General features: G+C 50.3%; 1 protein-coding gene across 1 annotated transcript in view; it reads left to right on the top strand.

Moving 5' to 3' along the window:
* The window catches only part of TEX15 (testis expressed 15, meiosis and synapsis associated), a 44,742-nt gene that overhangs the window by 19,187 nt on the left and 11,142 nt on the right, over positions 1 to 14,413 (top strand). Inside the window, 4 exon segments of the mRNA XM_078148126.1 lie at positions 1,302 to 7,255; positions 7,257 to 7,401; positions 7,483 to 7,661; positions 7,663 to 8,517. Coding sequence (XP_078004252.1) covers positions 1,302 to 7,255; positions 7,257 to 7,401; positions 7,483 to 7,661; positions 7,663 to 8,517 — 7,133 coding nt within the window.

Genomic DNA, 14,413 nt, shown 5'->3' with positions numbered 1-14,413 from the left:
GGGCCTGCCCGTTCCTTTCTTCAGGAACCTCTCTAGTGTATCAGTGTTCTCCTTAAACTGGGGTGCCCAGGATGGGAGCAGGACTCTGCAGGGAGTCTCATGGAGTAGAGGACAGTGGAACAGCCTTTCTTGGCGGCCACGAGCCGACTCCTGCGGAGCCTGCAGTCCCCTAAGAGCCCCAGATCGTTTTCTGAACAGCTGACGTTTAATTATGCCTCCTTCCATTAAAGACTTGAAATTGATTTTTTTTTGTACCTAAACGTAAGACTTTACATCTGTCCCTGTTGAATTTCAGCTTCAAAGTTTCAGCCCGGTGTTCTAGCCTGTCGAGAACTTCCTGCATGCTGAGTCTGTCCTCTAGCAGATAGCTGTCCCTCCCTGCTGTGTGTCTCCTGCACGTAGGCGCAGGATGCATGGATAGTGGGACTTGCGCCCAGATCTTCTTGGTTTTGAGGGTCCCTCATTAACGGCTCTCTCGGGTGTCTCCGTTCTTACCAGTTCTCCTCAGGGGCACGTCATCCCACCCAACAGACCATCCTTCCTGAATTTTAATCCAAAGCCCCTCAATTCAAGTTTTTGATATTCATAACACTATATCAGACACACTTTTGTGTGGATGTGACCTTTTTTCCCTGGCCTTGCTATGCTAGAAAACCATCTAAAGTTTCTCCACAGCATTCTTCACCACCAAAGATTTCACATGGGACATTCAGCCAGCACTCATTCATTGAGCATTTACTTTATGCCAGACTTGTGTAAGTGTGGTGGATACAAAGACAACCGAAAACGTGGTTTCCTGTTTTCAGAGTTCCCATTCTAAAGGGAGACTGTAGGGGGAAAATTGTGCAGTGAATGTATTTGTGTGTATGTACATGTATGTGTATACACACCTGCAGAGAGAAAAGAGAAAGAGTTGATGGCAGATCCTCATAGGGAAGTCTCTAGCAGGTGAGGGGAAGGGGGAGAGCCCCTTTCAGCAGGAGGAGGTATTTGAAATGAGTCTTAAGGTGGCTAGGGGCAGCTAAGAGCTAGAGACAGGGAGCGAGCAAATTCTAGACATGGGGAAACAGCCAGCCAGTGGAAATGCCTTGAGCTGAGAGCTTTGTAGAGCAAGGGTTGAATGAGAAATTGTCAGATGAAAAGTGCTGTCATCGCCTCATCTCCGATAGCCAGTGCTTGGAGTCGATGACCTCCTGCATCCTTGCCAGCCTTCAGAGCTTCCTTTTCACCTGACTTTATGCCCGTCAATTAAAGGGAGACGATTTTCAATCACATGTTCTTTTTTTCTTTTTAATTCTCAGCAGAAGAACGGAACTCCCTGAATAACTGTACCATTGCCAAAAGAATCGGGAAAGGAAAGAACGCCACGGTCATCTACAAGCATTTCCCGAAGCCCATGGAGGCATCAGCCCAGGACAGCTGCTCCTGTGCTGCAGAGATGAATCCTTTGGCCCCCGAAAGATCTTCTCCCTGTGGCTTCTTTGCTGGAGGCCCGGTGGATGGCCAGGCCGAGCATAATTTAGCAGGCAGCCACAACCTATCTCAAGTACCAGCCCCTGAGGCTAACCCGCCCCTCCCACCCAGTGTGGATGCCACTCCAAGTGGGAATGGCGACCTGTTGGTGAACTTTAATTACCTCAAAAAAGTCCTCGCCATCGTTTCCGCTGCAGCTGCCCTTCCTAACAACGTTGGTACCAGTACCGTGACTACCTCCAAGCTCGTCAAGGACCCCCGGCTGCTGAGAAGAAGAGGATCCCGTGACCAGGGAAGCCCTGAGACGGGCTCCAGAAAGGCTGTGCCCTTGGAGAGCAGGGAAGAGTGCCCTGATTCACAAGTGAATCCTTCACCATCCCTGCCCTCCGGAGCCATGTCTGGTGAGCGCATGGTGCTCAGTCGGGGCTTCCCTGGTCCCAAGGGCTTGTTCTATCAGAACCATGGCTATGGAGCTATCCCCGAGGTAACCATGGCTGATGCAAAGAAGGTCGCCTCCAAGGAAGTCATTCCAGAACATGAGAACCGGGGGTGTAGTGATGCAGAAATGTGTAGCTCAAGCCGGGTGAACAGGATCCTTCTGCCAGTTCAGAAACAAGCCAAGGGAAAGTATGTCTCGGAGACAAATCATGTTCCTGGAAAGGGCGTGTCGATGGATACCAGCTCAGAGCAGCTTAGTGACTTCATACCCTGGAGATTACTGCCTGCCGACTTCGGAACTGTGCGTGAGAGACTTCAACCACCTCCTCTAGAACCTCTCCAGGCTCAGCAAGAAACCAGAAACAAATTCATTCAGGTTCCTCAAACTATGAAAAACCTGAACGCTGACCCCAAAAACCATTCCAAGCAAGGAAAAAATAAATACTCCAAAAAAAGAGGTAGTCATGACTCTGCTCATGGAGAAGGGAGGAGTAGTTTAAGAGAGTTTTGTCTTCCCCATGAAAAGCACAAGACTTTGATTTTATCCCACCAAGATGGCAATGACTGTAAAAAGCCTCGGAGCCAGGGGCCAGATGTTCTGGTGCAGCCCTCCCCATCGCCTCCAAAGCAGGAAGGGAAGTCAAGCCCCAAACATGTTCCTTGTCAGTCAGAAAACAGTTACCCTTCTGTAAGTGCACAGAAGTCTTCCAAAAATTGCCTTGAAGAATGGTTGAAATGTCAAAGGATGTACATTGACAAACGTTTTTCCAAATCTCCAGAAGTAGCAGAATTGAAAACGGGAAGTCTGCGTCTGATACCCATTGATATGAAGGCCGATGCTTCCCAGGACATGGACGTCACTGTTGAGACCAGAGAAGAGCCTCATGAGTTGATCAGTTTGCCACTTGATACTGAAGTGCCCCATTTCAAGGTGACCAGCGATGGGAACAGGAAACCCCCAGTAGTGGACGGGGAAAATGAAAACAAGCCAGTGTTCCCAGATGGCCCACATAGAGATGGCGGACTCAATGCCTGTCTTGTTGAAGAGGTAGACAGGAGTCAAGACTGCACTATATTCTGTGACCCAGTATTTGGGGATGATGATACCGCTTTTCCTGATCTGAATGTTTGTTTTCGAGAACAAGAAATTGAGAGTGCAAAAAGTGATGACCCACATCCTGAAAGAGAGGGAAGACAAAGTCCTTTTGTAGAAAAAAATAAAATGGAAAATATTTATGTAGATGAGAAACAGGTTGTTTATATGAACAAAAACTGCACCACTATTGTCAGTGATGAGAGAGAGATTAAGAATTTGGGCAGGTCAGCAGTAATGTATTCTGAAAAGTTTTCTTCCACATTTAACTTAGTCTGGAAAAAAAGCTGTGTGTCTATAGAAACTGCTTTGGTTGAAAATGCAAACAGAGTTACCCCCAGGAATCAAGGGGGGACCCTTCCCGGTGGTGAAAGGAAGCCAATGCCGCTGGCTTCCACAGCCGCCTTGGCTGAGGCCGCAGGGTCCCATGACTTGGGGACCAGCGTGCCCACCCCTGCTGCTCTGATGCCAGGGTTTGGTACTGAGTACCAAGACGACCAAGGGAAATCCCTAGGAAGAGCACAAGCTGTCCAGAGCCCCTGTTTTGGAGCATGGGCGAGAAATGTGTTTGGGGAACATGGAGGTGACGCGGACTCCATCCAACCTAGTGAAGCCTGGGAACAGCCAGCAGTTGGTGAGGACCCGAAGTTCGTGTTTCCACAGGACCTGGACTTTGATAACGAGATCAAAGTGGAATCTGAACAGTGTGAAGACTCTTTCCTGCAACGAGACACAGCCCTCCCTGGCCATCTGTCTGCTGACGACATGAACGCTGTGTATCAGCTCCTGGAATCTCGTATAGACTGGGGAGATCTGTTTGGAGGCAGCAGCCGCAAGCCCTCAGAGGGTTCCAAAAGCAGGGCGCCACGGGAGGAAGAAAGCCAGCGTTTCCTTCGGGAAAGCAGTTGTATTTATTCTTGTGCCCAGAAGAACCACAGGGAGCTCTCATGTCCAGTGGCGGTTCCTGACTTGCAGATTCAAATTATAAATATCGTTCAGTCAGGATTCGCCGTTTCTCAGGAGCTGCCAGCGATGCAAGAGGAGGTGCTGATGTGTGCCTCGCCGGAGATCACAGAGGTAGAAATGAGTGACGCCTGGCAAGAATCAGAGCCCCTGGCAGGTCCTTCCCAGTTGACCTGTGAAAACACCAACCCCCCCGGTCAAGATGAGCTTGGTCTGAAGGCGTGGTCAGAGGCATCAGAATTGATGGGGAATTTGGTCATTTCCCCACCTTCTGACTCATTGGCTCACAAGGCAGTCGAAACCTCCCTGGCATTGTCCCCTCAACCTGCTCTTGCTTCCCAGACCACAAAGGATAAAAGTACCAGCCTGTTGGCGAAGCCAAGGGATGCCCATAACAGAGCTCCGAGGGTAAAAGAGGCAGAAACTCAAAGTAGTAAAGGGAAGCTGCCAGCCTCCTTAAAGGACAAAATCATGCCCAGTAGAAACTTCAGGTATCCAGAACCTGGTGGAATAACCAGAAAGACGACCTGTCACCAGTCATCTGAACAGTTTTCTTCTTTATCTGAGGGACGGATCAGGACCTTTTCACAGTCAGAAAGGCACATCAGATACGTTCTGAACGCCCTTTACAGTGAAGTGTCCTTGTGCAAGAGCAAGCGTCTGTCCAGAAAACTTGACCAGGCTGTTCTTCATTTGAAGAAAGCTCACAGGAGAGTTCACCGATCCCTGCAACTCGTCACCAAAGTGGGGGAGAAAAGGAGAAGTGGCCCCTTGCCCAAGTCCTATGAGGTCATACGCAACAGTTTATGGGAATGTTGTGACCTGGAAGGTTATGATTTTCTGACAGAGAGGAGGTATTACTCGAGGCATTATTGGCAGAAGAGGAAAGATGAGAAACGGGAAGAGAAGAGAGCTTCCGGACTGGAAATGGTTCGGTCTCGGACGCCTGCCTCACAGCAGCAGGGTTGTAGCGGCAGCAGCAGGGACCAGGGAGTCCGGAGGCCACTCTCCATAGAAGGTCTGTCCAGCAAGGCCTCCGTCGGTCGTGGAAGCATCCCAAGGAGCACCCATCCTGACAGGCCACATCGTTCTGAGTCTTGGGGCTCAGCCTTGAGAGATCCAAGAGCTGGGGCTGACTGCGAGATCCCTGATGGACACTCGAAAGCTTTCCCTTCTCATCACTCTGACGGGGAAGGGAGGTTGGACTTCATCTTCTTGTCTAGCGTTCACACTGAAGAAAGAAGTGAGAGGCCCTTGGGTGCTGTCAGCTCCAGGGAGGCTCTGTCTAGAGTGGAAAGAAACGGGAAGTTTTTCAGCAGCCTTGGGGAGAAGCACCTTCCCCTCGATACCAATCAGCTGAATGTAGAAGGTGACGAGGAGACTCCCTCCAGAGAGAATTCTGACATTTTCATTTCTGTCTTGAAATCGAGCACAGAACACTTCTTCAGTGTTGACATCTCTAACACAGATCATCTGAGGTTGCCCAGAAATCCCCCCAACTTGGAAAGTCGCCTTCCTGCAGAAAAGTCACCTGCAGCGAGCTCAAGACCAAGCACGGCTTCGGAACACTCAGTTAGGGGCTCAGCTAGTGTGGCTGCCTGCACAGGCCAAGAGGGAGAGAGTGTGCTTCAGAATTTTTCCTGCATCTCTGTTACAAATAATGAGGCTGAATGGCAAACCCCCCACTCCAAGAAGCAGGCCAAGGGACTACCAGTTGTTGGCAGCCTGGCCACCCACACCCTGTCTCTACGGCAGGAGCAGCCACAGCTTCAAGATGCTGGAGAGGATGCTGTCGATGCGATGTGGGGGCCTTGCAAAAACTCCCCTCGAGGAGGGGATAGGAAGGAAGGAAGCAGTTCTGAAAGTGCCCCAGTGGGGCCTGCACCGCTTGAGAAAAATAAAAATGATGAGAAACATGCTGTCGGGCTTCTCCTGGTGAGCACGTCTTTGGAGAACACCCGGTGTTCTTCATCACAAAAATCCACAATAAAGGGAAAAGATAAAAAAAGATGGACGAAACCAGTAGAAAGGGAGCCACAGTCCGAAAAGCCAGGAGAAGAATCAAGTGTTTTACCAGGACCTTCTGAGAAATCTCCTGTTCAGACAGAAGGGCGAGACAAACAGGGCCAGGCCCTGGACAGCTCTTCTGTGGTGGCTGTCTCTTTTACCACAAAGACTCCCACTCAGTTGGCCGGGACCGAGGAGGAGGAGGGGGAGGAAGGCAGAATGGAAGTGGAAGATGAGGCATCTCTCTCCCCCAGTGCACCTCTAGCTGCGATAAACGGGGATCTTGGCGCCAGGAGGAAGAAAGTCCCCCAGACGTGGGCCAGCTCTGCTCAGCAGCCCCCTCCCGCCAGTGAAGGAGAGGAGGACGAATCCTCAGAGAACCCTACAAGTCTCATTGTGAAGCTGTCGAGAATTCTGCAAAAGGCAGACAAGGCCTCCACGCTCAGGGGTTTACAGGAGCAAATCAAAATGTGTCAGACTGTCCTTCCTTTGTTCGTTGAAGCTTTTGAGAGAAAACAGAAATGCTCCTTCCAGCATGTGCGGATTTCCCGGAGTCTGCTGGTGGAGGGTCACGGGTGGAATAACTGTAACCAGCGTCTCCGCCTGCAAGCTGTGGACTTTATGGCGGAGCTGCAGATGATGATGGAAAACTTGCAGTTGGTGGAGAACAAGAAGGGTCTGCTGGGCTTTGGGCCCACATTCCGCAGCTTGCTCCGGTACGATGCTTCGCTCTGTGGCGAGCTGCACCGGGGCTGTCAAGGCTACCGGCGGCAGGCCTGTCTCTACCTGGCTTTCCAGGACAGGCTCGGGTACGACGTGTTCAGTGAGCTGCGGCACTGCCACGGTCAGCTAATCAGGCTGTTGGAGGAAGCCAGGAAGGAAAACAGATCCTACTACGCCGTCCTGAAATACCAACGGCAGATCGAGGAGTGTGAAGATGTCATGAAACGTTGCTCCAGTTACTTTGACTTTACTCTTTCCGCGCCATTCACCTGTGGGGTTAATTTTGGAGGTAATTTAGATGATTTAGAAATGTTAAGAAGGAACACTTTGGAACTGATCAGTATCCAGGACCATTTCCCTAAAATCCAGTCTTGTCCTGGGAAACAAGACCATCTCTGGATCATCATGGAAATGATCTCCTCCAAGATGCATTTTATGAAAAACTCTGAATCAATCAGTGTGAAGATCTCCCTCTATGGCCTGGAACACATCTTCTTCGACGCTGCAAAAAGTCTCATTTGGAAAGACAGGGGCCTGTCAGTTGGCAAAAACGACTCCCCCCGAGAAGGTGACGGAAGAGCTGCTCGTATTTAACCAGTGCGCCTTTAAGAAGCTTCAGCAGATCTATGAGACCCTGGAGGCCGACGGGAAAGCAAAACGTGCTCGCAAGGGTTGGCTGGAGGAAACTGTTGGAAATGCTGTCGGTAAGCACTGTGACTGCTTAAAGGGAGAGGGGCTTGGCAGGGGGGGCTTCAGGTTTAGTGATCCTCTCTTCTCTCCCCCAGATATTCGCCGGGTTGGAGAAATAATAGACCAAGCAGAATCTGCCGACCTGAGACAGTTAGAGGAGCTTACTGTGAGATGCGGAGGCCACCTGGAGACCTTGAAGAAGTGCTTCCAGATTCTGCAGGAGGCCGCCACAGACAGCGTCTTGATCACAGAAGACAATGTGCTGGACATGGCCAGGAAGCCCCAGCCCTCCGGTGGTCGTCCTGAAGCCCGAAGCCGTCGAGATGTACATCGAAGTCATCATGCTTGCCGAAACCGTTCACTTCCTGAAAAATGTTATGGCCAAGAAGCTGGGCAGACCGAGGTTTCGGGGTATGCTGTGGTTCGATTTGTCTCTCCTTCCCGAGCTGATAGAAAACCAACAGAAAACAGCAGCTTCCTGTTCGCTGCTCAGAGAGAAAGGGACGGCCTGCCTGTGGAAGGCAGTGGAGGCTGCCGTACTGGAACTGAAGGCAGATGCCACTGTCGTCTGCGAGCACCCTGAGGGGGCCAACTCCTCCTACGCCCTGCAGCTGCTATCCAGAGAACTCGCAGAACTCTCCGAAATGAGGACGCTCCTGGAACAGGCCACCCCGCCCATCGCCACCTACGTGGACCTCGTGCCTCACACCATGTCGGTGAATTACGGCATGACCCTTTCTGAACTCGAACACAATTATAACCAGTTTGCTGGGCTGTTGGAGAGCCTGACTTCGGCTTCCCAGAAAGACCTGGGGAAAATGGCCCACATCATGAAAGTCATGAAGACCATCAGGCACCTGAAGGCATCCTGTGCCGGAGTGGGAAGCGGTGACATCTCCCTTCTCATCTGCCAGATGTTCTCCAACGCACAGAAGGCCCGCCAGCCGGGGACAGAGACCAGCGTCATTGCCGAGATGGAGCCCAGAGCGCTTACCGGGAAGCCATCTCCTTCCAGCTTACCCCGCAGAGATCGTGCCGGCTCCAGAAAGAGACCCTTCCCTCTAGCCCCTTGTGAGAGCTGCCGTGAGCGCCTCCGAAGTCCTGATCCACCGAGCGGCAAAAAACCCAAGGTGAGGACGTCTCAGCGTCTCCAGTGACGCCTCCTTGGAAGCTTCCCTTCCTCCCCTCCCCCAGCTCCTGCCTCTGCCCTTCCTCCGCTTCCCCCAGCACTTTTCCCAGGGCTCCCCTTCACACTCATGCGCCATCCCTGTCTCACAGTCACCTCCGTGCTCGTCACCCCCCTGTCGTTAGACTGTAAGCTTCCTGAGGGCAACACCCCTGTTGTTTACCCAGTTTTGAAGCGCACAGCCTGAGGTCACACATCGAACCAAGTGCTTCATTGGTGGATGAAGCGGGTTGAGAAGTGACCTGGGCTGCAGTTCTTTTTCACAATTTGAATACAGTTAGTGTTAGCTGCCACCTGCTCCTGCAGAACTCAAGGAAGGTCCCGGGGCGAGGGGGAAGAAGCTCTTCACTCTTGCTTGACAAAAGAGAGTTATCAGTGCAGTGTCCTGGGCCAGAAGGCATTCCTCTTCGTTTGTGCAGACGCAGGGAGGTGTTCTGGGACACCTAAAGAATGAGGTCAGAGGCGCTGGGTGATCTGCGTGACCTCGGTCAAGTCTCCTAGGCTTCCCTCCCTTTCCTCACATGGAAGATGAGGAGCCTCGCTGAGGTCCCTTGCCGTGTTAGGTCTGGGATCCTGCAATATCCCCCCACCAGGGACGTCCAGCCGCGTCCACAGTGGCATCGCGTCAGCTAAGGTTCCACGCGTGCCAGAGCCTGTTACGTGTGAGGCTAAGGAGAGAGGAATGATGCCTTACTGAATCTTTGAAAACCCTGTAATGGAGCCGTGTTTATGCCTCTCATCAGTTAGCTCTTTTCTAGCTTGCCAAGACCCAGCCTGTTGAGATGCACTTAGGTCTGGGGTCAGACTGTCCCCTAAAAGCCTGGTCTCACGGCTGTGCTGTTGAGTTTGCGATATCTTGTGCCAGGGACTCGGTCCATATGTATTTATTGAGGACCCACTGTGTGCTCCATAGTGAGCACAGGAGATGAAAAAACCAAAATGTCTCCACCCCTGCCCCGAAGAGCTTACAGTCTATCAGGGAGGAAACAGAGATGTAAGAGCCCATGCAGAATTTATCTGCAATAAACAGTTTTCAGGGGCTGGCTGGGAACAGAAAAGACCTCGTGTTGGAGGGACCCTTGAGACGAGGCTTAGAGGAAACCAGGAAGAGAATGCATGCCAAGCCTGGGCAGCAGACGCCCACCCGTGTGAAGGCAAAGATGGGGGGTTGGAGGGTCTGCTGTGAGGACTAACACAAGGCCAGCTTTCCTGCGCTGTGCCGTGGAGGAAGAAGAGGAGTGTCTGGCTTGGTCCAGATAAGTGTGAATAACGGACCCCCCGGATGCGCTTGCAACATTGCCTGTTTCCACGGGGCTCGACCCAGTTCCCATATTTTATATAATTATAACTTTGAATAGTATGGATTCAAATACATATGCCTACTTTGAGGAACATGTAACTCACACTCATGGAGACCTAACTGCATGAGGAGGCTGGGACATGATGGATGGGTACAGGTTGTGAAGGTGTGTTTGACTTGTGAGCCAATAGGGAGTGTCCAGAGTTTACTGACTGACTCGGGACTGACCTGGTCACCCCTGGGCTTGAGGAACAACCCTTTGATAGGTGCATGGAGAACAGAGAGGCAGGGGGACCAGTGAGGGGGCTGAGAAGAGGGGATGAGGTGGGCCTGAGCTAGGATTGTGGCCTTGGGATGGAAGGGAGAGGATGTGTTGGAGAGGGGCTGGGGACTTCCCCCCTGAGATTGAGGTCGGTGAGGTCAGAGGGAGAAGGTGAACGTGAAGGTGGCTGAGTTAGGGAGCCTGGAAAGATGGGGGTGCACGCAAAAGAAATAGAGCACGGGGCGGCGTAAAAACTCTCTTCGGTCCTACGGTTTTAATTCGCTTGAGGAGTTAACGTATAGCCCTTGTCATCTCCTTTCCTGAGGTTGGGGTATCTGAGTTCTTATTTCTTGATCCTTAATCTAGGTATTTTATGTTATTGTAAATGTGCGTCTGTTAAGGTGTCAGTTTAATTGGCGTGTAACTGAGCAAAATAGCTTCTTATTCTTCATTTCTCTTTTTCATCCATTGCCAATTCTTTTTCATTTTGCTGTTGGTCATCTGTTTTTCCACTTTGGTTCATCCTTGTGATTCTTTCCAAAAAAATTCTCTCGTTTTAATTATTTGTGAAATGAGGTTTCAGATTTTGTTCATCTCTTGTTTGACTTTCGGAATTTCTGTTTCAGTGTTTGTGGGTTTTTTAATTGGTTTTCATTATTTTTCCTTTTTTTTTTTTGCATGCTTTTCTTTCTTGTGTTGAGAAGCATGTTTAGAGATTAAAATTTTCCTCTGAGATCCGCTTTGGCCACGTCGCCACCATTGTGGGATGATATCTCATTATAGTTGGGATTTGTTCTTTGACCTCCAGTTCTTTTGGATTAATCCATTTTTATTGCATTGTGATCAGAAAAGTATATGTTTAACATTTCTGCATTTTTGTGAGTCTTTTATGCCCTGACATAGTGTTGATTTTTTGGGGGCGTGGGGGGTAGGGCTAGGCAGTAGGGTTACATGACTTGCCCAGAGTCACACAGCTAGTAAGTATTATGTGTCCGAGGCTGGATTTGAACTCGGGTCCTCCTTAATCCAGGGCTGGTGCTCTATCCACTGCGCCACCTAGCTGCCCCCATAGTGTTGATTTTTGTGACCCTGGGCAAGTCACTGAACCCTCTTTGCCTCAGTTTCCTTCTCTGTAAAATGAGCTGGAGAGGGAAAGGGCAAACCACTCCGGTATCTCTGCTAAGAATGCCCCAGATGGGGCCGCAAAGGGTTGGACGCTATGGACGTAGCCCTTTGAGGTTTACAGAGCCCTGTACGTGCATCACGTCCTCCGTCTAGATCTAGAAGGGTACGCTGCGGCCTGAAGCAGCGCAGCGTCGCTGCCGCTCTCTCTCCTTGTAACCGGCCTGGTTTTGCCTTTGAGTACTTGGACAGTATACAGTTGGGGAACGTGTTGAGTATCGATGCTGATTCAGCGTCTTTGAGCGTAACGTCGTTTGCCTGTTTGTCTCTTTATGTGGTTTCTGCTTCTGAGACTGTGACCGCGACCCCTGCTTTTTTTTTTTTAATTTCTACTGAGAAATAGCAGAGTCTCCACTCTCGCTTGTGTTAACTCTGTGTGAACTGCTGTTCTGCGTGTGTTTCTGGTCTGGGCACACTGCTAGATCCAGGGTCTGTCTTTTGCTTTTCTTCTGTGCTGCGAGTGCATGGCACACAGTACGTGCTTAATAAACGCCTTTTGTGATCCCCTTTCCTATCTGTTGTGCTTTCTTTTTCCATTACTCGAGTGAATTTGTCCCATTTATACTCACAGTGAAAACAATTGATTTTGCGTTTCTGTCCATCCTATTCCGTTAGGTTTTTCTTCTCTGCTTCTCGCCCTCCTCTTTACAAAGAAGAGGGTAATGAAATTGGAGTGTACTCACTACTAGTGATCTGCGCTGGATGCCATCTGTTTCTAAACCCTGCCCTCCTCTAAACCTCCCACCCATATGCCAGTCGTGCATTTTTATAAACATTTCCCCCCTTTAAATCCTGCTTCAAGATCCACCTGCCAGGTTAGAATTTGTTTTGCTTATGACATCTCTTTACACATTCTTATTCCCCCATCCTTTTTCCCAATCCTTCCGTTTCCCAGTTGAGTGAAAGCATTTCCTCACCAGACTCTGTGAATGTATGTGCTCATACGTGCCCACTGCGGAGGGGAGGGTTCCAGGAAGAAAAGGGTGATGTGAAAATATATCTGTATGGCTTCATCCGTGTGATGAATATTTACTTTTTTCTTTCTCAGTGGATGGGCAGGTGAAGGGAGGGAGAGAATTTGGAACTGATGATAAAATTTTTAAAAGAGAGAAAGAAAGAAGATGGTGTTTTGTGCATGTTTGCATGTCTAGTGGGCACTCAGTGATGTAGGCTGACTGGCTCTCGTGTGAGGGTGGGGCTGGAGATAGCCATGGGGTGCAGAGGCCTAGGGACTGAGATGAGATAAGGCTGAAAAGCTGGAGAATGTAGACTACCAGGGAGCGGGGGGAGTCACCTGGACATCTGGGGAGAAGCCCAGGCAGACCGACTCAGGGCTGAGGGTGGGGCAGGAAGACCTCAGAGAGGTGGCTGCTGTAAGGATCACTTGGATGCTGAGGAGGGTGGGAGCAGGAGCAGAAAGATTCGGGTCTTGGGGAACTCGCAAAGGGAACCCGGACAAGCAGGGCAGCTTTGGGACTGACATCTGCAGTTTTATGTACATCTTTTTTACAGTTCTCGGTCTGTGGAAACACTCAGTCTTCCAAAGTGTCAGAGCAACAAAAAATAAAGTTATTAACATGTTAAGAAAAGAGATAGCCCCCAGACAATGAACCTGTCAGGCTGGTGAGTAGTGGACCCACGGAGAGAGAGAGATGGGGTATCAGAGGAGTTCCCAGCTCAGACAGAAAGACAGCAAGCTTCAGACAGACAGACACACACACGGACACACACGCACACGGTGGGACACCTCCATGTCAAATGGTGGCTATGTTCCTGTGGGAAAATGCATGCCCGCTGCAGACCATTTGCCACAGTGGCCAGTCCTCTGGTGGGGCCTGTCAGGGCTTGCTGAATAAATCCATGGAGAGCATAAGCCCTGGACAGCTCAGCAAGGCCTGCGAGGGCTGGGGGCTTTCCTGGGGAGCGGTGTTCCAGCCGGAGGGGTGGCATGAGTGAGTTGAAGGGAGCAGGTGGGGGCCGGCGTGTGGCCAGGTTACTTTGGCCTTCGGCACAGGTGTTCAGGCGCTCGGTCTACTGTGAACAGATATTGTGTTTCAGGGCCCTCTAACGTGGATTCTTCCCCTGGGCTCTGTGACTTTCATTGTTGTTAACTGTGTTACGTTAGAATGAGTTTCTTTTGTAATCCTCTCTGTTTTATTTTATTTTATTTTTTTAGGCAGTTGGGGTTAAGTGACTTGCCCAGGGTCACACAGCTAGTAAGTGTCAAGTGTTTGGTCTTGAATTCAGGTCCTTCTGACTTCAGGGCCGGTGCTGTATCCACCGGGCCACCTAGCTGCCCCTAATTCTCTGTATTTTGTTTTGTGCATTTAAAACTGTGATTCGGAGAAGGGGTCCGTACCACAGGCTTTACCAGACTGAGTGGGAAAGACCTTCCAAGATAGGAATTGATGGCCTTGGTGACTCCACCCCCCCAGCAGACCTTGATTTAGCACCCACCGCGTGCCAGGCACTGGGCTAGGTGCCGGGGACAGGGCACTGCAGGGAGCAGCCCCTGCTCCCAAGAAATCCTCTTTATAAGGGCTGGGCCTTGAATCTTGGCAGAAGGGAAGCCAGGAGTTGGAGGTGAAGAGGAATGGGCACAGCCAGGGCAAAGGCATGGTGATAAGAGATGATGGGCCATATTCAGGAAGCTGCCATCAGGCCCAGGGGCATGGAGGGCGCAATGACGTTTCACAGGCCACCTTTTTTTGGTTTTGGTTTTGTTTTTTTAAATTTTTTATTTTTTCCATCTGCTTTTGAGTTGAAAATTTTTCTCCCCCTTCCTCCCCCCCACCCTCCCCAAGACGGCGCACAATCTGACATAGGCTTTACATTTATGTACCCATTAAACATATTTTCACATCAGTGAAGTTGTAAGTACAAATTAAAACCAATAGAAGGAACCATCAGAAAGATGAAACAAAACTCAACAGAAGGTAAAAATAAGTGATAGCGATTCGACTTCCACAGTTCTTTCTTTGGATGTGGACAGCATTTTCCATCCCCAAGGCCTCTGGAGATCCTTGTAATGCTGAGAAGGGCTCAGTTTAACAATCTTAGTCATTGCGTAACGTGGCTGCTATTGTGTACAAAGTC

This window comes from Phascolarctos cinereus, unplaced genomic scaffold (assembly GCF_003287225.1).
Source record: "Phascolarctos cinereus isolate Bilbo 61053 unplaced genomic scaffold, phaCin_HiC Scaffold_9;HRSCAF=440, whole genome shotgun sequence".
In the NCBI taxonomy this organism is placed as follows: domain Eukaryota; kingdom Metazoa; phylum Chordata; class Mammalia; order Diprotodontia; family Phascolarctidae; genus Phascolarctos; species Phascolarctos cinereus.
The sequence above is the reverse complement of the archived record's forward strand: the minus strand, read 5'-3'. Positions and strand labels throughout refer to the sequence as shown.